The 25,699-nt window shown below is 40.5% G+C and overlaps 1 protein-coding gene across 1 annotated transcript in view; it reads left to right on the top strand.

The window, feature by feature from the left end:
* Positions 1 to 25,699, top strand: part of MGAT4B (alpha-1,3-mannosyl-glycoprotein 4-beta-N-acetylglucosaminyltransferase B) — a 118,495-nt gene that overhangs the window by 85,629 nt on the left and 7,167 nt on the right. The window contains exons 4-13 of the mRNA XM_060765405.2: positions 1,127 to 1,260; positions 4,553 to 4,599; positions 8,733 to 8,846; positions 10,317 to 10,392; positions 11,193 to 11,307; positions 12,932 to 13,062; positions 17,106 to 17,213; positions 20,217 to 20,410; positions 22,699 to 22,777; positions 24,815 to 24,902. Of these exons, the coding sequence (XP_060621388.1) occupies positions 1,127 to 1,260; positions 4,553 to 4,599; positions 8,733 to 8,846; positions 10,317 to 10,392; positions 11,193 to 11,307; positions 12,932 to 13,062; positions 17,106 to 17,213; positions 20,217 to 20,410; positions 22,699 to 22,777; positions 24,815 to 24,902 (1,086 nt within the window). The remainder of the gene's footprint in view (positions 1 to 1,126; positions 1,261 to 4,552; positions 4,600 to 8,732; positions 8,847 to 10,316; positions 10,393 to 11,192; positions 11,308 to 12,931; positions 13,063 to 17,105; positions 17,214 to 20,216; positions 20,411 to 22,698; positions 22,778 to 24,814; positions 24,903 to 25,699) is intronic.

A 25,699-nucleotide genomic window follows, 5' to 3' on the forward strand; every position in this document is an offset into this window, starting at 1 on the left:
TTTGACTAACTAACTCATCCCAGAGGAAGCTCTTGGGAAGGATATGACTAGAGAGTGCCTGTGCTCCTTGTTCCTGTGTGAACTGCACCAGTCCCCCTGAGGCTCCATACTACATAGCACAGAAGGATAGTAAGAGTTGCACAAACTGAGTTAAGGATTGGGTGCGTACACACATGCACACCAGATAAACAGACTATTTCAATGAAGACACTGTCTGGGAAAACTTTATCTGCACTACATTTTAGAAGAGGCAGTGTCAAACTGTACCGAGCACAATTCACAGTGCTGGCTTTAGACTATAAAGCCCCAAATGGTTCTGGCCCAGCTTACCTGTCCAAACATATCTTCCTTTATGAACCACTTTGGAGGTTGAGATTATCAGGGGAGGCCCTGCTCTCAGTCCCACCTCCTTGGCAGGGGTGACTGGTGGGGACAAGAGATAGGACCTTCTCAGTGATGGCCTGTCAGCTCTGAAATTCCCTCCCCAATGAAATTAGATCTGTGCCCCCCTCTTGGCCTTCAGAAAAGCAAAAACATGGCTGTGGGACCAAGTATTTGGGCAGCAAGCAATACAAGGAACAAACAGGGATTATGTGAAATTGATATTTGATATTGGAATGACCTTGGGCTATGATTTTTTTGAATTATGTGATTTTAATGTTTCTAACTTCATGTTTTAATGTCTAAATGTGGTTACGTTTTATGATTTAATTGATATGTTATATGTTATTGTTGTTTTGTGCTAGGTTTTTACACGTTTGTGAGGCATTAAATTTTGCTGTGAATATGTTGGAAACTGCTTTGAGTTGCTCCCTCCCCAGGGTGAAAAAAGCAGTATACAAATGAAGTAAATAATAAATCAATGAATAAGTTACTTTTGGGTAGATTAGTAGGTTGGAAGCTGTAGTCTAAAAGGGTAACTTTTCCAGCATTCGCCACTGAACACCCTCCAGTTGTACATCTAGCATATCAGATCATTGGTTGATTCTCCAGAGCACATGACTAATTTGGGACAAATAGAGAAAGGAAATAGAATGCTGGGTTCCTTTGAAATGTGAAATATTAATTTGTGAGGATATATTGGACTATTATTAAGGGACTTAAATTTTGTTTTGCTTCTTTACAGTATCCATAGTCATGGGGATCCCTAGTGTCAAGCGGGAAGTGCATTCCTACCTGACAGATACTCTCAACTCTTTGATCTCGGAGCTCAACCAGCAGGAGAAGGAAGACTGTGTCATAGTTGTCCTGATTGCTGAGGTAATGAGATACTTTCATTTCATCTCTGACTTCAGCTTTGACAGCATCTCTATATCCCTTTACTATCTGTCTGATAAGGGCTTGATTCTGGTCCAGGAGGCCACATGTGGTCATGAAACTGCATCTCCGTGTGGCTGCAGGGCAACTCCTTTTTTGGCACCAGGTGACAAGACTATGATTCTAAGTCTAACCTCAGGGTGCTATCAGGCAAGGATCATTGGGCACATCCTACCAATGGGATCTAGCAGACTGTTTCCATTGTGAAACAATGCTTGGATGCACTCAGCTGTAGAGGGTCAATATGTTAGCAGAAGGCTGCACGTCTATTGCCAAGCTGGCACTTGTGTGGGTCCCTTCAATTTAAATTTCACTTGACTTGTTGACCTCTGTCCTTCCATATTGTTAGGCAGCTGTTCATTGAACTTTTCTGGTAGGACACAGTCTTTAAAATTTCCTCTCAGGATTACTTGCATTTGCTGCCATCTCCTGCAAGTTATCCCAAGAGAAGGCTTGAAGGAGCCCTGTCTGTTTCGTTAGACTAATTCCTTACGTCCGAATCAGTTTCTGAACCGTGCAGCTAGAACAACTGCAGAACATTAATACACTGTAGCCGCTTTGGTGTGTGTATGTATGTTTTCTTGTAGTACTCCCACTGGGATTATTTATCTCAGGCCTGAAATAAATTTGTAAAAACAAATTAATACCTTTGAGGAAAAAAATGCCTCCAGTAACATATTGTTGCAAAAAGACCAACAACCCTTTTTGTCTTCTGATTTCTCTGTTCAGCATTTTTCTCAGTAAGAGAGGTCAGGAGGCTCCATCCTTGAGTGTCTGGTGGCCAACTGAGCCTATATTATTTCACTGTGCTTTCAGCCCTTAAAACCAACAGTGGGTGCTCTAGCTGTTTTGTCTGTGGTTAAAAAACTATTTTAACAAGGTGTTTTAGGCTTTACATAATGTGTTTATTCATATATTTAATGCTTTGAATGCTTTTATCTCTTGTACATCCCCCCCCCCTCAAGGAGCCTTGCTGTGTTGATAGGCTGGAGCAGATAAAAGCTTCAAATAAAACTAAATAAAGCAAATAAGAGGGTTTGGTATTTTCTCTTGTCTCCCTTGAGTTGATCAGGAAATAATCTTAGGAGCAAATGGCTTTTGTGAATAACCTGATTCTCAGAACTAGAAGGGCTCCAGGCACCTTTGTATTGGGCTGGGCACCACTACATGGCATGCGAAGGCAAACACTGAGGTCCCTGCGGAGCATTGCACATGGCTTAGTCACCAAGATGGCTTGGATGGATGACTCTTAGCTTACTGCTGGGTGTGTGCTCTTGGGGACATGGAAACAAATTGTTCATTGGAAAAAGTGGCATGTCAAACATTTGGAAGGCACGTGATTGGCAGGCTTTGACTGTAGACATGACATTTTAATGTTTCCTCCTTTAGCTTTTAGCCAAATTCTCTGAATCTTGTGAGAGAGTCAACTTGAAATAATCAGGATACAAATTTATAGGAACAATAGCAGCAGCTAAGTTTCACTTGACAATTTTTGCGTGCCCTTTTTTCTTTAAAAAAAATCCTATTTTTTAAATCCTTATCCTTCATTGCATTGTTTTTGGTGCAAAATTAAGTAACCCATTTGATCATTAGGATTATAATATTTTATTCTATATTTCAGTCATTTGCCCAGTGTTGGTCATCCGGGGCCCTGGAATGTGCTGGATAAAGGGTGGTATACAAATGATTGACATAAATAAAACAAGATCAAATGAAAAGCAGGGCAACTAAAACATTTTGAAGAAATAATATACAATGTGTATTGGTATGAAAATAATATTTATTTTAGGAATTTCAGAAATATTGAAAACCTGGGCATAGTGGCTACCTGCAACCCCAATATCTATAATTAATTATGAATTTTAAGGGCAGAGTTGGGGGAGATTATGTGATTTCAGCAGTGGTGCAAAAATAATGCTGCAACTCTTTGTGAGGATCCCATCACGCATGTGATTAATGTGGGGATTAACTCTTAACCACAGTGGTATTTTTCACAGAGCAAGTGCTTCTACATACAGTAGAGTCTTGCTTATCTGACCTTCGCTTATCTGACATTCCATCTTATCTGACATAATTATCCAATGCCCCCCTTTTCCTCCAGCATTTTCTCTTCAATTAAAGGAGCACTCCCCAATTTTCTCTCTATTTCCAATAAATGAAAAAGGCAAGACAAGGAAGAGGAGGGAGAAGGGAGGAAGGGGGGGGGGGGGTAGAGACAGGACCAGAATTGGAAGCATCCTCCCTCCTTCCCTCTGTGATTTCCACGCTCCTCTTCCACATCCGGGTATGTCCTGCTGAGCTGCTCTAGCTCCGAGGTGTTGCCTTGCCTTAATCCTTTGAGTCCCTGTTCTTAGTATTCTAGATGTCTAGCACCGCGCTGGATGGGTAATAGTATATTATCTGACATTTTTGTTTATCCGACACTCTGACATGCTATTTATGTCAGATAAGTGAGACTCTACTGTATTACAGTGAAACGGGGAGAATTGTTGTTGGGTCCCAATAGGTCAGTCTGCCATAACAGATACTTTTCATTGACCAGTAAAAGGGAAATTTAGGGCATTAAAGAGAAGAGTGATAGAGGTACTAAAACCCAACAATCCTACAGTAGTAAAAGAATAACTGTAGCCAACACGAGCATTTTATGATCATGTGAAAGTTGTTATTTTATTTCATTGATTGCTCCTGTTTCAATAGTGCATATGTACAAAATCTTGAGCAGCTGCTGAAATGGTATATCAGACTGGTGATACCATGTTTCCCAATTGCTTACACATTTTTGGAGCAATGGGGGTTAAACAAAGGGGAGAGCAAAGTGCAATGCAGTTTGAAGAACTGTTCGTATATCAGAAATGGAGATATAATATAAAGAAAATTTCTGATGGAAAATGGCTTAAATGTTAAAGCAAGAACATTTTTGTAATGCTTTCTCTGATGGTTAATTTAAGACCATTGTGACCTCTCTACAGGTGACCAAGTAAGTAGGTTAATAGGCACACAAGTGGCACTTAACTAGTTCAGATTGTGAGAATACAGCTGAGATTGTTGAGTTGCTTCTGTAGGATAATCTTATGAAAAAAATGTACGAGTTAAATATATCTAGGAGTCTCTGAGAAGAGCTAAGAAGGATCAATGCTGTTGGCATAGGAGATACAGTGTTTTAGAAGCAGAGTAAAAATACATTATAAAACCATGCCTGCTCATTGTCTTATGCTTGTTTCATTTTCCTTTGCAGACCGACCCTCAGTATACAACAGTAGTAGCGGAAAATATCAAAAGCCTGTAAGCAATGTTCTTCCATCCTACTTTAATTTCTTATTTCTTTTATAAAGGGACAGATTTTGTTTTTCTTTAGTAATAATAATGAAAACTGATTTAATGTTGCATGCATTGTCTGAATAAGACCAGTTTTTAACTCAGGCACATGACTTGAGTTTGCATGTGGTTAAACTTGGTTTCTTTCCTGTCTGTGGGTCTGTACCAGACACTGCAATCATCATGGCATCTCTGTATTCCCTTCCCATTTCTCAGTCTCCTGATAAGAACAGTGGTTCCCAACCTTTTTTTGACCAGGGACCACTTTAACCAGGGACCACTCTCCAACTTTAGTACCAACTTTAGTACCAACTTTAGTACCAACTTTAGAAATCGGTTTCTGGTCAACTTTAGACTGAGTTTGGTTATTTGGGGTGCTGATTCAGAAAATTGCATTGGATAGACCATGTCAGCTCTATTTCTGATGCAGAACATATGCCATCCAGTAGTTGCCACCTGCTTGCCTACAGAAAACCATATTGAATCATTTAGAGCTGATGTGGTAGTACTAATTTTTCGTGCGTAGTCAGCCTCTTCCCCTCCCAACATCCCTGTTGCCTCGGCATTATAAGAGAGTTTCGCTAGACCAGTTGCACTCATTGCCGTGTGGTTTTGAAACAACAGTGTAGTAATGGTGAGGCTGCAAACCATATTTTAGTTCTTGTGGACCACAGCTTGTACTGCGTGGTCTATGCTTTAATTTTATGCTATTCCTGGTTATATGGCAGGTATGACTGACTTAGATTTATGAGATTTCCAGGCACACAGTGCTTGTTATCTGCATCCTACTTTTTTGTACATCACATGAGGTGTGGAGGGGGCTGTAATCTTGCATTGCAGGCCTGACCTCAAACTAAAGTGAGCCTTAATGGAGTCTTTGGGGTTTACTTCCATTCTGGCTGACATCAATAACCACCCCTCCATGTCTTTTACTACATGAGGTCATATTCTCTCTCCCCTGTAGTCCTGCCAGCGCTGCATCTCTGATTTCTCCAGAGCTCCATGTTGACTTAACAGTTAATTTCTGTCCTGGAGCTCGGAGCATGTGCCTGTGTTGCAGTGTTAGGGTTTTCTCATTAGTCCGTTGCTGTTTGTGTGTGTGTGTATGTTTAAAGGATTTGGATAGGAGTCCGGTGGTTCATTTTTAATTATTAGTGGGCTTGTAGGAGTCAGTGGGTAGGAATTAGGAACATCAGGACTCAGTGGACAGAAGATTTAGATGGTAATGGTAATGGGAGAGTCCCTGACTTCATTAGTGCTCTTGCATTCTGCCTGTTGCCTATTAATAGCAGTAGCAGCAGCAGTCTTGGAGGGATGGTGGCACGGAGTGGAGGAAGAAAAGACTGGAGCTACCTGCTGGCTAAAGCTCTGTTACTTGTGTTGGACAATTGATGAGAGCTTAAGGGTCCAGATCGAAGCCAAAAAGACCCTCTTGGGTTTTACCCTGTGCCTCATTACTGCCTTTTGCAGCAAGTACACAGTTATCAATAGATAATAGGACTGACTGGTGAGCATGGCCGAGGAAAGTAGCCCTCCGCCAAATGCCGCAAACTTTCCTTTTAATCATCTTAGTGATTTGCTTTTCCCCTCCCCAGTAAAACTGCTTGTTTAAATTGAATCTCCCTTTAAATTGAATGAGCAGAAGCATGTAGGGAGGAAACAACGCAAGGGAGTCAAAATACGTTCTTTAGCTTAGATGGCTTAGAAGAAAAAGCAATTGCTCCTGTATCAAGAAAACAGCAATGGTAATAAGACGTCAGAATTTAAATACTGGAGAAAGAAGATTAGTTTGGAGGAGCACAAGGTTGTCAACAGGAAACAGGGGTTTTTTTTTTAATGAGACTGAACACAGACAAAGAGGTCACTTTTTGTTTCTTGGTCACGTTGCCTGTTTCGGTTGTCTTCGGACAGCATCCATCCGCCTCATCAGAGTCTGTTTACTCAGGAGGAAAGAATATTCTGCAGGGCAAATGGTGAATCTGTCTGTCTGTATGAAGAAACTGTCAAAATGTGTACTGTTAAAAGACACTGGGGCGAAAGACCCCTGATCTCTTGGGAGATTGAATATTCATTCATATGTTATGTAATGCTACGAAGACATTTAAATGAAGTGAATTGCTTGATAAAGGCCCTTTCATTTGTCCTTCATTGCATCTTGGATTAAAGTGCCACAGCAGGAAAAAAATAGTAAAAACCTTGATGCTTCTAAGGAACAGTAAAATGAAATACAGCAATATAATCTCTGCAGGAGACTGTGAAATTAATTAAACTTTGCACCTGCACATACTGAGCAATCAGTTTTCCACATCTGAACTTGTCTGTTTAGTCATCTGTTCAACAGGTTTTCTTGGCAAATTTAAATGCAAGCAACTCTTTTTAATGATGTTGCAGAAAGGGGACAATTGTACATGATTAAAGTATTTATCCCCACTGTCAATCCCTTCCAAATCCCAGGACAGGAGTGGAAATCATATAGTCTTCCAGATGTTATTGGACTGCACAATTCAGAAGTCTTGGCTAACATAAAAAATGGTGAGGAATGTTGGGAGTTGCTGTCCAACAGCTTCTGGGGAGCCGCTCCGATGATTCATATGGACATTATGGAATAGAGTCTGCCTTTTGAAAGCCTACCAAAAAGAAAAAGACGCATACATAATGTTTTTTTGTAATTTTGGAAGTTAAAAATAAGGAAACTCTTCCAAGAAGAACCATGGGTACTCCTTGAAAACATCAAAACATCTTGTGCACACCTTGATTTGTCAGACCATCCTCTTTTTACAAATGATCGATTTAACTACTTTGTTTTTGTGTGAGTTTGGTTGCTAATGAAGCTTTTGGATTCATAAAATTAGAAATAAAATGGATCCGAAGAATATCCACCCCAAATATCATTCTGTGGGCATAATTATTCTTTCTTGCCCCCCCCCCCCCAAGCCTTGACCCAACCCCAACACATTCACGCACAGTGTGTACATAGTCTTAAAAGGTTGACGATCTCTCATCTTCATGAAATAGACAGGGAGCCAGTCTGCCATAACTCGGTTTTTGCAATGTGAGATGGCCTTCGTTTGTTTCTGTCATTTCTACATGGCACAAAGAAATGAATTCCAGCATGCACTACAAAAAAAAGGTGAAAATACATGAGTATATGTAACTGAAAGCTAGGCAACCTGTTGTCCACTTAAGTTGTTTGGACTATAACTCCCATGGTCCCATGATGGCACTCCAAAGCATCTGAGAACCCTAAGACACCTACCCAAATATCTCTAATGTGCTTCTGTGTATGTTTGCAAGGTGGGGTTGTCTGATCTGACTTTAAGAATATATATGTCCTCATATATATATATATATATATATATATATATATATATATGATTCTGTGAAACTTCTGCTTATTTCTGCATCTTCTCAAAGATAAAAGGAAATAAGCTTGGATTCCGAAGTCTGGCATGCAGTTTCAAATATAATAATAATTATTATTTATTTATTTATTTATTTATACCCTGTTCCATCTCCCCCAGGGGGACTCATGGTGGCTTACATGAGGCCACGCCCATCAGTACAATAAACACAATATTACACAAAAGCATAACAAAACCAGAAAATAAAATACATAAAATGCAAAACCAATATAATAGATGACACAGCAATATAAAATCAAACATTAAAATACAAAGGAATTACACTGGGCAGAGTCAAATTCAAAGATAAAAATTTTAAAACACTGGGAGATAAGGCAATGTAAATTGTCAGGGAGGGGGATCCGGGAATGAGGAAGGATTTAATTGCAATTCTTGAGCAATTTTCAAATATAAGAAGGCATTCTGAATGTGCCTGTAAAACCTCCCATTTCCAGGTGCTGTGATAACTTTAGGAAGTGTAAGAGGAACAGAGTATTTACAGTTACCAAAGAATAACCCCTGCAGATGTTCTGTTTTTTTAAAAAGGACATAAAAGTCCAGTGGTTTCTGTGGCTTTTAACGTTGCCTTTCTCTTTGGTGTGCCATTATCTTTATGTTATCAATCACCTAATGCATTAGATTACCTTCTTCTCTGCACAGAAAGTAACAACATTTTCCTCACCGTTTCCTCATTCTCAGGTTCCCCAATGAAATTCATTCTGGTCTTCTAGAAGTTATTTCCCCTTCCCCACATTTCTACCCAGACTTCTCCCGCCTCCGAGAATCATTTGGTGACCCCAAGGAACGAGTCAGGTAACACCTGGCAGCTTGATTTGAACTGCTGTTGTGCTTCTCCTTATCACCCTGATTGTCATTATAAAGGACCTTCAAATGTGGTGGAGCATAAGTCTCCTCCAGGACATGTATGAAAGGCAGTGCATGTTGTTCCAGTTGCTTTTCCCATTCTGAAACAACAGCAGGAGGGAGGTGACAGCAGGACGCAGCTCTGTTTCTCCAGACATGAATTGGTTGCAGGGAGGCTGATTTTTGACTACCCTTGAACATAGAGGGAAGATGGAGGGCTCCTTCATCTTCTCCTTCAGAGCATCCAGAATGAAACCAGACTCATCTCACAGCTGATCAATGGCCATTCAATGTGTGCTGTGTGGTGAATCTTGTAGAAGGCAATGTTGGATACTACTTTCCACAAGGTCCAAAAAGTACAGTAATAAACATGTGGGAAGGTCCCAGATATGCATGGATGTTTCAACAATAGGATGCTTGCCATTATTGGCTGAAAGTTGGTTGAATTGTTTGTATTTTCTGTTCTTGGAAAAAATACCTGTGCCCAAGGAATCTATTCGTATTATGCAGAATTCCTGTTTCTGATCTGATTCCATTAACACAGTTGACATTATTTATTTATTTTTTTATTTTTTTATTTTTTTTTATACCGCATTTTTCAGCCTAAATCGGCGACTCAATGCGGTTTACAATCGCATTTACAATCTACATTTACATGGTAGTTGTTCTTTAAAAGTAAGTAGGAGCAGTGGGAGGAAACTGAGGATGTTTTAATACAATGGACTTTTGGTATCTGCTATGGTTTGGTTCCAGAATTCTCTCTGTATACCAAAATATGTGAATTTTCAAGTCCCATTATATGCAATAATATAGTGCAAGAGTGTCCTTTATGTAAAATGGTGAAGTCAATGTTTGCTATTTGGATTTTTTTAAAAAAAAAACATGTTCAAGCTGTGCACTGTTGAATCTATTATGTATGCAAAATATAGAGATATGGAGAGCCAACTCTACATTATGAGTAGAGTTGTGTTAATCAAATGGTATATTCCCCTCCATCTCAATAGCTTCTATTTGGATGTGGAGGATAGGGATGAAAGCCATGGAAGTGGTCTTCTCAGTACAGATTGCATCCTTAATGGGAGAACGAGCCAAACTGAGCATTAAATTTAGTCTCTCCTTTCCTGCCGGTTATGATCCCAATTTCGATTGGTGTGCCTTGTGACTATTTTACTTTTCATTCAATTGCTAGTTGTTGTAATACCATTGCATATTGTTTGGTGTCAAAATTAACAGGATTACAAGTTAGCATGACAGTTGTGCCTACAAAACAAATCCAGATTTCTTGACCTTGAAAGTTTTCTGGCATCCAGATATTCTGTTGGATTGATATTCAAAAGAATTTGATATTAAAAAACTGGATACAAAAGAAAGCTGTTCTTGTCTGCCAGCAATGTAACATCTTTCTCTTTGCCGCTGCAGGTGGAGGACGAAACAGAACTTAGATTACTGCTTTTTAATGATGTATGCACAGTCCAAAGGCATTTATTATGTTCAGGTAAGGTTGACATTGGTCCTCCCCTCCCAGTGGAGGATAGGTTTCATGATTGGAACAAGGTTATGGGAAAACACTGAAAAGAAAGCCATTAAATTGGATTTCTTCCAGTCCTAGCATACCACAGAGGGCATAGAAATTACTAGAGAGGTATCCTCTGTTGGAATTTGCTCTGTGCTCTAAGGCAACTTTTTGGTAACTTCTGGAGAAAGTATTCCATACAATTGCCTGGACCTAGAACATTTCTAGAGACCTTTTTTCATACAGGTAAGTGAAAACACAGATATAGGTTCTGTGATTACTGAGAACTTCCTGTATTACTTCCATCATTGTACACCAGGAGTATTGTACCTGGATCCTAGAATAAAGCACAAAGGAAATGATTGTTTTAGGAGACTGTTAGGAGTTAGCTGGAGTAACAGGATGAGATGTTTTGTCTAGAAATCATCACTTTCTGTGGTTTTGACTTGGCAAGCCAACTCTGGATCCAATACATTGCTGACAGTCCAGTATTATGCCATAGGATTCATTTCTAGTGACTATTTAAAACAGAAGAAAAACGTTCTCCTATTTGACTATACTTCATCGGTATGTTCTGCAGCTAAGCTATTTGGTCTCATTCATTACTTGCTTACTTGTCTTACTCATTATTTCATGTGCTGCTGGAATTAGCTTTTGTCTTCCTTCATAAGAGACCGACCCTAGGCCAGAAGTTTCTCCCTGTCTCCATATGCTGGATACATTCTAGGATAGAGGGCGCACATATTCTGTCCTGGGTACTGACATCTCCCTCTGTTACACAGCTGGAAGATGACATTGTAGCCAAGCCAAACTATCTCAGCACAATGAAGAACTTTGCTCTGCAGCAGCCATCTGAAGAGTGGATGATCTTGGAGTTCTCCCAGCTTGGGTTCATTGGTAAGGCTCTCTTACCCCTCTCACCCCACCTCCAGATGAGTTGATATTAGAGGTTATGCTGAAACACATCCCATGGGGCAAGAAAACTATGTTAGAGTCCTCAGAAAGAGGAAACACAAAATTGTCTCATTTGCACTCTAGTTCACTCCTAGGATGGTTTAGAGCATTGACACAACACATAGCAACACCAGCCTTCTCTAATTTCTGCTTGCTTTTTGTGTCACGCAAATGTTTTATTGATGCAGCTTGTCAAACAAGTAGAGCGTCCTGAAAAGCTCTTATTACAAACTGGAAGGTGCAGGTGATTCTTGCCCATACTTGACTGTGGCAGTGGAGAGAGAGGGATGGTGATCTACTATGAGCTTTCTGTGGTTACAGATGAATCAGAGGGCCAGTGAATATTTTTCTACAACAAGTTAGGTAGCATCTGGGAGCACTCAAGGCCAGGGAAACAAAAAATACTCTACATCCTTATGGGATAAAAGAGTCTTACAGCATCTTTGAGACTAAGTGAAAGAAAAAAGTTTGTAACATAAGCTAAATGGGAGTTTCACAAGCAGAATTGCCTCCTCCTGAAAAGGAGTGTTAGAGAAAGGTATTGAAAGAAGCCTAGCAGTATGTCTGCTTCCCAGGTTCCATTATTTTATATTTGGAGTTGGGAAGGCTCAACGGCCAGTTAACAAGGCAGGTGTATTTAACTATCACTACCTTACCAAAACTTAAACAGGGTTGAATTAAGAAGCCTCCCCCCTTCACACATTTTCATTTTGTTTTTGTATATTTGAAAAATGTATATATGTACCCACTGTCTAGTCAATGGGAAGATGCACACAATGGGAAAACGTATGAAGAAATCTATATAAATAAAAATGTAATGTTCATTTGTGGGATTAACATAATTCAAAAAACACCGGATGAATTGACACAAAATTTGGACACTACACCTCTAGCAGACCAACAAGTGACCATTACACATAACCCCTCCCAAAAAAACAGCAGAAAGGACTTAAAAACCCAAAAAAGCTAAACGACTATACAGCACATGTGCAAAAATGACAGCTCCCAGCATTCCCTAGATCAGGCCCTTTAGGGGAGGAGGGTGCTCCAAATGCACTGCTTCCAAGCACAAGTTTGCTTCTCCTTGGATTTCTTTGGGAGCATCCCAATCTGTACATATTTCCTATTTTCCTGGACTGCAACTCCCAGCAATTTTTTAGATAGATAAGATATGTAGATTAGATAGATAGAGATAGATAGTAGGTAGACAGATCAATCGGGAGGACTGATGGGAGTTGCAGTCCAAGAATAGGTAGGGAAGGAAGAAAAGAAAGAAAGAAAAAGGGAGGGGAAGAAAGGAAAGAGGGAGGGAAGGAAGGAAAGAGAGAAAGAAGATGAGAAAGAGGGAGCGAAGGTCGGCCACAGAAACCCATGGTGGGTACAGCTAGTATGTATACTAAACATGAACATGAAATTCCATTTGAAATGGAAAGAATGCAGCCTGGACTGAAGTTGGATGAGACAATAATGACTTTGGGGTTCCAGGAAATGCATCAATGACTGTTGGGCCAAAGCAGTTTCATGGGTGCACTTACGTTTCCTCTTTTTCTTTCACATATGCTTTCAGGGAAAATGTTCAAATCACTGGATCTGAGTTTGATTGTGGAATTCATTCTCATGTTCTATAAGGACAAGCCCATTGATTGGCTCCTCGACCATATTCTCTGGGTGAAAGTCTGCAACCCAGAGAAAGATGCAGTAAGTAGGCCCTATGTTGGAAAAAATATTCTTCTTATAAAAACACTCTCTTATATAGATGTAGTATGTGCCAAGTTACAGAAATTATGGAAGATTCTCCAGGGGACTATTTTTAATATGTCTGTCCAGGAGCCTGCATCAGAGGCATACGTATGATACCATAATTATGCTCCACCTGAGTTGACCCCTGAAATCCACTTTAAATGCCAGCTGGGTGCACCTAGTGACAGAGTTCTTTGGTGCTTGTGAGAAGGGCACTGCAGAATGGTGCAACCAGACCTATCTTGCCTTCAGAAGTTGTAATTTACTGCCTATGACTTTAAGGATCTGGGAAGGGGGCGGAGCTCAGCCTCAGCTCCTGCTAGCTTTGGAATAACAACAACAACAACAACAACAACAACACTTTATTTATATTACGCCCTTCTCACCCTGAAGGGGACTCAGGGCGGATCACAGTACATATACACGGCAAACGTTCAATACCACTTTGTATAGACAATACACAGACAAACTGAACAGAAGAAGGTGGTTTGTTTCAGTTGTTTTTGGTGCCATGGAAGGTTGGGCTTGAGTCCAGGGGGTGCTGTTGCTCTATCCTCTATGACGAAGAACCGTCAGGACTTCCTCCTTCCTTTTGATCGCCCAGCATTTTCTGATCTTCTTTCTTTATGGCATCGTAAAACGCCTCCTCCCCTTTTAGCAGTACCTAATTTCTCTAATCACAACTAAAGCTGTTTTCAAATTGCTTAGGTAAACAATGAGTTAGGCTGACAGTTGGCAGCTCATGCCAACCCGGGGCTTCAAACTTGCAACCTTTTGGTTGATAGATCTTATAATTGCTGGTGATTTACCAGCAATTATAACTAAACTTCCAGACCTCATGGCAGTTATTTTTGTCAGTTAGGATTTGTCAGTGTTTAGCATTGGAAGAGAGCACAGGAAGGTATAAGGTGCATAGAAATTCACGTCACGTCAGAGTTGTATATAGTATAGTAAAACAGCACATCATGTTGGAGTTTTATATAGTATAGTAAAACAACCCGTCATGTTGGAACTGTATTAATTAAAGTCATGTTAGAGTTATATACAGCATAGTAAAATAACAGTACTCATATCGGGACTTTATAATAGCCAGTAGATACAAGAAGATCAAAGAACAGAACTGCATAAGCTTAAAAGGTTTCTTTTCTCTACAGAGACTCTATAGTGGCAACCAGGGGAAAGGAAGTTCAATTTGTCTGTCAATAAACATTGTTTTAATTGGGTTGTTGTAGGTTTTTCGGGCTATATGGCCATGTTCTAGTAGCATTCTCTCCTGACGTTTCGCCTGGATCTGTGGCAGGCAGCCTCAGAGGTTTGCTTGCCACAGATGCAGGTGAAACATCAGGAGAGAATGCTTCTAGAACATGGCCATATAGCCCGAAAAACCTACAACAACCCAGTGATTCCAGTCATGAAATCCTTTGACAATACATTGTTTTAATTCATGAAATACAGCTTCCGATCTGTCCTTTGTCTCACAGCATACTCCAATTCAACTTTGACAAGCACGGAGGCAAAACAAGCCCCCTGCGATCAAAGAGTTGTGTCAGGATCCCACAGATGATCCTGCTGCCAGTTGCTTCTAATGTGGCCATTGAGTCATAACGACAACATTTTAATCAAACCTGAAAAAAATCAAGCCTACAGATGTGGAGGACTGACTATACTATCATAACAAAAGTATAGTGATTGAAATTTGAATAGGAAAGAGTTACACAGTTGTAAGTCGAACATCCAACAACATGACTGACAAACAAGATGCCAGCCTGTCATTCTTTGGTGACTAGAAGCTACTTAGTAGTCATGGGGCACCTTCCGTGGGGTGCTGAGAGGTCATTCCCAAAGCCAGAAAACCCCTGGCATTGGCAAGTGCTGATTTGCATTACTTTGCGGGTAAAGTTTTCAAAGAAAGCACATCAAATGAGTTACATAAAGGCTTTTCCGGCATCTAGACAGATGGCAGCATTCCAGCTGAATCCTTTGTCTTTAATAGTTGTACTTTCCATGAATTTTCTAATAAGAATATTTACTAGCCAGTTGATAAGTTTGATGCTGATCTGTTTATGTGGTAACAACCCCCCCCCCCAGTAGCAATGCATTGTGGTTACTAGCAAAACAAAAAATGCCATCCTGATTCTTCACTTAGAAGATTTGCTCAGTTAGAGGCTGCTGGTAAAAATGATGCTCTGGACACATGAACACAGCTGAGATGGTCACCATTGGAAAACAGAGCTTTCTCCCTACTTCCAGGGGCTTCTGCAAGTAGACCAAACCTTAAATGCTTCTATATTGGTAGAGTAGAATATGAGTGGGCCATTGTACAGTATGAACTATGTTGCTGGCCGTAGAAGCCAGCATGGGCTATAAAATGAAGTAATTGCATGTGGGCAAAGGGTTATCTCCCTGTCCTACATGCTGGCTTTCAGGTCTTCAGGAGCTGTGGGTCACGTGTGCCTGGGGTGCATGGCGGATGGCGTGCCCCATGGAACAAGAGACAGGTGTTCTAGATAGATTTCCCTTGTGTATTGCCCTGAGCGCACAATGTGGTTTTGATGGGATTTTTCCTCTTTTCTCAAGCCTTAAACTAGTACAGTATTTCAATGTCACTGTGCATTCAGGTTCACTTCTCTTTTCCTGCCCTATTTGCTCTGCCACTGACGTTTTCCAGGGCTCCCAAAAGCATTAACATTGTTGTCTGTTTAAAAATGTAACCTACTTCTAGCATGGGCTTCTGGCTCTCTCTCTCTCTCATCCTATTGTCTGCATGATTAACTCAGCACAACAGCCTTTTCAACTTAATTTTTCTCTTGTAAATCCTTCTGTGCAAAATTAAATTGGTTAACATGTAGGATTTGTCTTCTTGATTGAAAGTTTGCTTTACCTGAGGTTTCACAGTAAATGCTTTGCCTGCCCTGGATATTTCTTGCCCCCTTTGTCTGAAAGCATGTTCTTAGAGTTCACCTGCTGTAGTTGCTTTTATCCCAATGTTGTTGTATCTGTTACAAGAACAGCAAGGAGCAAAAAAGGCATGGAGCAGAGAGAAAGGTCGCAGAACCACTCTTGGTTGCCATGCTTCACTTAGCTGCTTGTAGGCAAAAAATCTTTGCTGACCACATTTAGGAAACGTCCCATGAAGGAAATTATGGTTTTTAATTTTTTTTCAAGGGTTAGAAGATTATATTGGAACCCGATTGCAGGGAATAGGCCTACATTTCCCACAGTGTCAAAAGTTGCAGAGGTTGTAAACGCATTTTCATTGCACCCTGTGACTTGGAGACAGGACTGTTCCCTGATTGTAAAAGCAGTGACAGTTTGTGTGTCAGTGGAGTAGGGAAAATAGTTTTTACTCTCAGATTTAACTAAACTGCCAAATGTACCAATTTATTTGAGAATAGGGTTCAGCACCTTGGATAGTTCATATAAAGAACAAACTACTGTAACATCCATTGCCAATGTATAGGTCTAGTGACATGGAAACCATCATCAGCCACAATAATATACATTTGGTATACCTCTTCGTTGCGATTGGGACTATTGAAGACTTACAGAGGTCAAACTGTCTATCTTAAGTTTAATAGGCCTAGCCCTAGGCAAAATCTGAGTTACATTCAGGACAAAATTCTTTTCTGCATGTGTTTATATTGGGCTTTTTATTAGAAAGGAAGTCACTTTGATACTAGAAATGTATGTCCAAATCATTGCTTGTTGGGCCCAGTTTCTACCTTCCCTCAGTTGTTGCTGTGTACCACAACATCCCTGAAAAGTGTTTTGCAAGTGTAGTGGACCAGTGGGCATAATACTACAATACTATTCTGGCAGTTCTTTATTCAAGCTTCTACTAGACTTGGACTATTGCTAAGTTAGTATGATAAACCAAATTGAATAGTAAAACCAACCCATCTGAATAAATCCAACTGAAAGTTGTTGTGCAACTTTTTCCTTCCTCACCTGGAAACAGAAATCCTGATCTTCTCCTCTGTGTCTTTTTTTAATTGTTTCAGAAACATTGTGACAGACAGAAGGCAAACCTGAGGATCCGCTTCAAGCCGTCACTCTTCCAGCATGTAGGAACACACTCCTCCCTCGCTGGCAAAATCCAGAAGCTAAAAGTGAGTAGGCTGTGTCTCAAAGTGCTGGAAATGCAGGTATTCAAAACCAAAAGAAAACCACAAAGAATAAGTGACAGGAAATTACAGTGAACTGCAATTTCCAATAACTGTGGGCCATTGCATCCCATTTTAGTAAATTGCATTTTAGTAAACTGCATTTTACTAAATTGCTGAAAGATGCCCTTTTACATCACCACCATTTAATAATATGGAGACATGATCCATTTTTTGTATTCATGTCAGATTCAGGAACCAAACCAACACAGATGTGGCAGGGCCACTATATATGTGCTACTTAAATTCCTCTTAAGAACAAATTCTCTAGTCCTTAGGCTCACAGTTATATCTCATTTTTCACTGGAGCAGCTGCTCACCTCCCTCCCTGTCCATTATATAGCCCTGCCCAAGGAAGATCAGTATATTCCTCCCCATTGTGTTCCTACCCCAAAAGAAGAATTCCTGTTCTGGGCTGTAACCAATCTGAAATAAGATTTTTGTGTGTGTGCAGTATTACATTTGAAGGAGTGAAGAAGATATGAGAAGAGGGATTAGAGACAAAAGCCATTTTGGAGGCAAAGATTAGGAAGAGCATGGACTGAAGTGTGAGCTGTAAATCCTTGCTTTCTCCCTAGAACTCATAAGTGTAGTGCTCAGAGGGCCTTGGGAGAAGGAAGCATGATACATGACAGAAAACAGAGTCTGCACAAGTAGAAGATACTAAAATCCCACCCTCCAGCCATTGATAATCTTGCCTCTCCTTTTCCTCTCTGAACCTCTCGCAGAAACAGCGTAGGGATCAGATAAGTTCATGCCACTTGCAGCCTCCAAAGCCAAGTTTTGTGGCCCCTAAAGTCCTGGCAATCTACAAAAGCCCCAGTGTTTTCTGCAGTTTCTCTCCCTTGGAATAGATGCTGACTTCTGTTTGACGTTTGAGCTCATTAGATGCTCCTTTCTGTGCCAGTTAGTGCTTAACTGTGGATATGCATCCCAAGTTGCATCTACCCATAACCTGATCTCAGTGCATCAGAGAGATTTGTGTGTAAAGCGTAATAAAGTTTTGCATGTGTGTTGGAGTTAGGGCAGGGAAACGGGTATTCTCAAATGCAGGTGCCTTCCCTGGGGAAAGGCTCTTCCATAGAAAAGAAGTGGATGCTTCACTGGCCAAGTATAGAAGAAATTACAAATGGTTTGAAAGGAAAAAGGAGGCACTGGGCTAGGACCCAGAAGAATTTGAGCATGATATCAAGACTGATGAATACTTGCTAGGATGCCTTCACTACTTATGTATTGCAGTATTTTAGATGCCATTGAATATCAGTGTGCTTGCAAAACCAGGTCTGTTCAGATAGCAAGGGGCCTTGTGAATATATGATTATATGTTTTGGTTATTGGAACACAGTGGAAATCTGTACTGTGGAAAGAAGTTACAGATATTTTTTTCTGAAGGGACCTTTATCAGTTTCCTAAATATCATACTCTTAGACAGACATGCCCCACTTAGCTAACCTGGCAGATGTCTTTCTTTTCCTTTTTGTCTCTTCTTTATGTGGTGCAGGAGGGCAGCCTCAGCAGCTCAATAAATATTTGTTTTAGTTCATTTTCTGTTCCAGTATTTCCAAAGGATTCAAGATACTAAGTGGGCCCTTAGTATCCACTCAGGTTTTGGCCAGGACTCTCTGTGGATACCCAAATCCACGAATACTTGTCCCATTGTATACAGTGGTACAATCCCAATGTACACAGTGGCAATCAAGGTTTACATTTTTGAATAATTGGGGGGGGGGGGAGAATGTTTTCAAGTTGTGAATGGTGAATCCATGATGCAGAATCTGTGGATGTGGAGGACCAATTGTATTAATTAACTATAAAGCAAAACATGAACAAAATAAAAACAACATACTCCTTAAACTGAAGTTATGTTGCCTGCATAGTTCTGGCAGAGGTTTCTCCCTCTTTAGTTGTTAGGGATCTTCAAGTCAGCTGTGTTAACTTAACACACAATCAACTTAGCTGTGTGTTAAGTCAAATGCATATTTCACTAACAAACCTAATTATGGACCTACCTGTGTTTTCTTGGTGATGAAATAAATAAATGAGTTGAGAGAACAAGGTCTAAATGTAGTAGTCCAGAAAGAAGATCGCAAGAGTGTGAACTAATGTTTTCACTGGTGTTTATTTATTCTCACAGCACCTGACAGGAAGTGATGATGATGATGATGATGATGATGATGATGATGATAATAATAATAATAATATATTTATATTCTGCCCTATCTCCCCAAGGGGACTCAGGGCAGATCACAGTACACATACACGGCAAACATTCAATGCTGTTTGAACAGACAAGGACAAAACAGACAGAAAGGAGGCAAGTTGTGTTGTGTTGACCTCAGCGCCTTTGGAAAGTTGTGCTTGAAATCCAGCCACAGAGGGGTGCTGTTGTTCCATCCTCTATGACAAACCATCAGGACTTTCTCCTTCCTTTTTGGTCACCAGCATGTTCTGGTCTTTTTCTTTTCATAAAATACCTCCCCGCTCCCTGTTTTAGCAGCACCTAATTTCTCTAATTATAGCACAAGCTGTTCTCGAACTGCTTAGGTCAACAGTAAGCTGGGCTTGATAGTCAGCAGCTCACGCTGACCCAGAGCTTTGAACTAGCAACCTTTTGGTTGGTAGATGTTATCATTGCTGGTGATTTTACCAGCTGTTCTTAAACCTGACCCTATGATGTGCTCTAGTAGTTGGTTGAATCAATAGGACAAAGTAGATGGAAGATTCTTATATAAAGTCAAGACTTGTATCCTGATGGCTTGATGATGAATAGGCTTGATAGCTATGGTGTCAATTGACACCTAAATATATAAAGCAGTTAGGGGTGAAACATTTGAGTCCCTCAATTTAGGATCATGCCCAGGGATATAGTTTCCATACAAGTGTAATGGGAAGGATTGCCTATGTCAATGAAATTGTTTGAATAGCTTTACTTTTATTCTGGTTGTTCAGGACAAAGATTTTGGGAAACAAGCTCTTCGTAAAGAACATGTCAATCCTCCTGCCGAAGTGAGCACCAGTCTGAAAACCTACCAGCACTTCTCCTTGGAGAAAGCCTATTTAAGAGAAGATTTCTTCTGGGCATTTACGCCCACAGCGGGTGACTTCATACGCTTTCGCTTCTTTAAGCCACTCCGCATTGAACGGTAAGTCTGTGGGGTCTTGTAGAGGCAGAGACTGAGGAGGATTAGCTTGACATTTAAAAGTCACATTTCCTCTCTTCTGTGCTGGAAGAGAGTTCATCTGAAAGGCAAGCAATGTCTCATTCACCTGTTGCATGTCTTTTCCCCCTAACAGTATTTAAACTTCCAGCTCTGTCAACACAGCCTAGCAGAGGGCAAATAAAAGCATGGAAGGAATGACTGGCTGGCCCCAAGTTATGGAAGGGAATCTACCCGAGCTTCATTGGGGCTCACATCATTTTGACCTTAGTCTTAGTTTCTTTTGGGCAGAAGTGAGGGTATTGTTGCCCACCCTCACCCCCAGGAACAGTTGGTCTGCAGCTTCCAGTATTCCTCACAGTTAGCTAAGCTGAATACAGTTGTTGGAAATTGTAGTCCAATTTGAACCACGAAAGCTCATGTCTTGTTGGGCCTCCTCAGGAATTACCAATTGGAAGTATATTAAATGAATAGGTACCAAGAAATGTTAAGACAGTTGTTATTGCTGTGTCCTCCCAGGAATAATAATGGCTGCTTGCCATCTATCTTATGCACACTTACTTGAACACAGAAACATTTCAGGATGTTTTGATGACAATGGTTAGGAAAAGACCTTGAGCAGTCCTCTGCAAATACTTTTAAATGGGAAAATTAATAATAACCTGATTGCTACAGTTAAGTGGCTAAAATAAATAGTTTTGAGATTCCTGGCTCCATGATTCCTATGCATATGGACTAGTTTGCGAGAAGGATTCCTTCATATATGTTAGTTCTGAAACTAGTATAGCTACCTGTAGCAAAGACTTGGGTACTTTTGTGAATGTTCAACTTATATGCAATTATTCCTTAGAGTAGTTTTGTTGTTTTCCTTGAGTAAGTTTTCTCCATTTTGATTCTGCTTTTTAAAAACGTACAGAAAATCATTAGCCCTATCTGAAAGGCCTCATAATATGGTGTACTGAGCCACACGCTCCCAGCTTCTGGAACATCTTATAAAGAGAGAAGCCATCTTACTAAAAGATGAAGCAGGCAGAGGCTGTCATACAAAGAGTGCTTCAAGTAAAGCTGCCCTCTCTCATTCCAGACATGGCTTTACATGTGACACTGTTTTCGAACTGCTTAGGTCAACAGTAAGCTGGGCTTGATAGTCACCATGTTTCTACTCCCGAACTGCCTAAATGTGTCTGGAAGTCTGGAAAAATAGATGTGATCTCTGAAAGCTCATCTGTTTGTTAAACCTCCTTTAGATGTTAATTGAAAAAAGCCAATGGGATTTTGGCCTGCATCAATAGGAGCATAGTGTCTAGATCTAGGGAGGTGATGCTACCCCTCTATTCTGCTTTGGTTAGACCACATCTGGAATATTGTGTCCAATTCTGGGCACCACAATTCAAGAGAGATATTGACAAGCTGGAATGTGTCCAGAGGAGAGCGACTAAAATGATCAAGGGTCTGGAGAACAAGCCCTATGAGGAGCGGCTTAGGGAACTGGGCATGTTTAGCCTGAAGAAGAGAAGGCTGAGAGGAGATATGATAGCCATGTATAAATATGTGAGAGGAAGCCACAGGGAGGAGGGAGCAAGCTTGTTTTCTGCTTCCTTGGAGACTAGGACGCGGAACAATGGCTTCAAACTACAAGAGAGGAGATTCCATCTGAACATTAGGAAGAACTTCCTGACTGTGAGAGCCGTTCAGCAGTGGAACTCTCTGCCCCAGAGTGTGGTGGAGGCTCCTTCTTTGGAAGCTTTTAAGCAGAGGCTGGATGGCCATCTGTCAGGGGTGATTTGAATGCAATATTCCTGCTTCTTGGCAGGGGGTTGGACTGGATGGCCCACGAGGTCTCTTCCAACTCTTTGATTCTATGATTCTATGAAAGGGCCTTTAAAATGTATCTTATCTGGGCAGAGTCATCCTTCCCAGAATTTGTTCTTGTATTCAAAATGCACACACAATCACATCTTATTCCTCTAGTTTGATAGAGCTGAAAAGCAAACTGCTTTCACCATGGGGATGGATAATTGTGCTTCTTACTTATATTCATTCAAATGCAGCGAAGTGCTTAATTTGCAAGAGCAATCAAACAATCAATCTGTAATTGGTTGTTTGTGCACTTCAGAGTTGCCTCTCTCTGAGTGAGCTTTCTTGGGGAGGAGGGCCACCTGTTGCATCCAGGCATTGTGGTAAATGGTACATGTATTCCTGGTGGGGTTCTTTTATATGCTAATCTATCCCCCTGTGAATCTTTGCAGACATTGTTGGTTTTATTTTCACAGGTTTTTCTTCCGCAGTGGCAACATTGAGCACCCTGAAGACAAACTCTTCAACACTACAGTGGAAGTCTTACCCTTTGATGTAAGTGGGCTGAGCTTCTGATAGGAGAGATTCTCCTCAAGCCTTCACATACTGATTGCAGCCCCTCATTCCCATTTACTCTTGAACCCCTTGCATATGCTTAGAAAGATGTTGTAAAGTTTTGCTCAGAGCTTGGGAAAATTGCTTTTGGGGTGGAATCTAGTTGTTAGTTTCAGCAAACCATAGCACAGCTGTATTGTCAAAGTCTTTCATGGCTGGAATCACTGGGTTGTTGTAGGTTTTTCGAGTTGTATGGCCATGTTCTAGAAGCATCCTCAGCAGTAACCTCAAGGCTAGAATATTACAGTGAATATGGTGTGGATCTATCATTAAGGCTGGTTTAGAAATTGCAGCTAATGCAAAATGTGTGAGTTGGGCAAGCACATATAACATATCTACTGAAAGATTTGCACCAGTTGTCTGTCAGCTACTAAGCCAGGTTGAAAATTTTGATGTTTATAAAGCTTTATATAGCTTGAGACCCAATTTATTTTAAAGTCCCCCTTTTCCCTTGTGCACCCATAAGGCATGGAAGTCTTCCTAGTAGTGCCACATGTTCCAGAAGTTTGCTCAGCAGTAATTTAGAGCAGAGCATTTAGTGTGATGCCGCCTGTGTGTTGGATTATGTGCCTTCAAGTCACTTCCAATTGATTCAGATGAATGAGTCATGAAATGTCCCTGGCAAGATTTGTTCAGAAGAGGTTTGCCTTTTCATTTCTCTGAGGCTGAGGTAATGTGACTTGCCCAAGGTCACCTAGTGGGTTCCATGGCCAAGTAAGGATTCTTATCCTATGCCTCCAGAGTTGTAGTCCAATGCTCAAACTACAATACCACATTGGCTTTCAGTGGCATCTAGTATATGAAATCTTGCTTGTTATTGTTGTGAAAAACATTTTGCTGGCCTTCTCTATTTAGCTCAATTAACATCTATTTCTTGGATCATATAAAGACTCTATGGTAATTTGCATGTTGTGTATTCTGTGATTTTTTTATACTGTGATTTTTTGTTAGTGCACACCGCTTTGAAAATTTTGGATCTAAGCAATGTATAAAGTAGACCCATTGGGTCAGTGCAGTTTGTCTTTGTCTTGTATCCAGTCATTTATTTACTGGGTCTAATGTAGTTGGGACTAACAAATCAGATTGAGGCCTTGGACTACAACACTTAGGTTGAGAACCAGCATTGCATCAGGGTAATGTAAATGTCTGCCAGTGGAATTATGTTACACAAATCCTGAGCTGAATGCCAACCTTGCACAACATATGTAGATCAATAGCCATGCACAATTGCAGTGAGCAATGTGCAGAGGCAATGCAGAGATGTAGTGTGCATCCACACACTATTCTGCATGTTTTAATGCATTTCCACATGTATGCAAATCTGCTTATGTTTTCATCAGTTGGAAATGACTGTTGCACATTGTTTAAAAATATACTCTGTGTATCTGTTTATGTCATTGACAAGATGCCAACTCTAGAGCCATACTAGGTAGGTAATTCTGGACTTTGAAGTCTAAAAGAGTAACTTTCCTAGTCCATTATGAACTTCTGGGGATAGATGGTGAGTTCATATTTAAGGGCTGATTATTTTCATTACAATTTTGAAGGTGTCACATTTTTTAGGAGTTTATAAGCTAGGTCCTCATTATTTTGTATCTGGATAGCACTACAAGAATACAATAGTACTACAAGAATATCTTCTAAGTGGGGCCCAAGCATGAACCAGAGTCTAACTTCTAATTCCTGAGACTTTGTTCCAAAATCTAGAAGTAAGCCTGCTTAGTCATCTCCTATTTAAAAGATATGGCCTGTGGCAGGAAAAGGCCTGATCCTCACAAGATATACTTTAAGAGACATTTTCATGGGTGTCACAAAGGTCTTCTAACAACCCTGCTTGTTAGAGTAATGTCCCATTGCTGAAAACATCAATATTGCCTTAGTGCTTTTATGGTCATAGTGGTTCCAGCTGTACCCACAGCAGGCCTCCTAAATCCTTGTGGCTAGCTTTTTACAAATATTGTCTGTTTTCTTGCACAGAGTCTCCAGTCAGATAAGGAAGCCCTGCAGGAGGGGAGAGCAACGGCATTCAAGTACCACAGGACATCTGACGGCTACATACAGATAGGTAAATTGCTGGTTCAGGGCAAACAGGAGCCTGCTGGTCGTGGAGAATGACTTGTGTATGTTCCTTTTGGATAACACAGCTGCACAGAGAGTGATGGTACAGGAGGCTTGAGGGCAGAACCAGCTTATTCTATATTAATTAGTGTTCACCTCTATCCGCACACTTGTTTTGAAATTGAGAGCAAAAGTCATTTGCTTAGAAAACATTTGGTATTTTGATTCCCACAATACTAAACTTTGGCTTATTCCCTAATCATTGTATTTCCACAGTGATGGGTGTTTTTTTGTCACTTAACAAATGTTGTCACAAATTTTGCAATAAGTCTGGACATACTTAAAGGACAAAGAAAGCTGCACTGATTTCAAATAATTTTGTGAGTGTGGGATAGGGAAATGATCCCAAAGTGGATGTTAGGTTTTGCTTTTCAGTACAAATACCACTGAAATCAGTGAATCCCATATCTGTAGCATGGCTAGAATTCACTAAGTTAGTTACAAAGGCATAGTTTAGGACCACACATTCATGACTGGTTCATATTCACAATTTCTACACATTCACTAGTTTGTAGAATACGTAAAGGATATGAAAGTCCCCCAATTGTTCACTTACCAGGCAGAAACCACTGTGAGCAACAAGGATCTCTTCTTCTCTTGGCCAGGAACTGAACTGAGGATAAGGACCCTACTTCTGGCACATGGTGTAAATGTCAATTAGCAGCTTCTTGTGGAGCCCATAGTGGTGCAGTGGGTTAAACCCTTGTGCCAGCAGGACTGAAGACCGATGGGTTGGAGGTTCGA

This window comes from Anolis sagrei, chromosome 2, assembly GCF_037176765.1.
Source record: "Anolis sagrei isolate rAnoSag1 chromosome 2, rAnoSag1.mat, whole genome shotgun sequence".
In the NCBI taxonomy this organism is placed as follows: Eukaryota; Metazoa; Chordata; class Lepidosauria; order Squamata; family Dactyloidae; genus Anolis; species Anolis sagrei.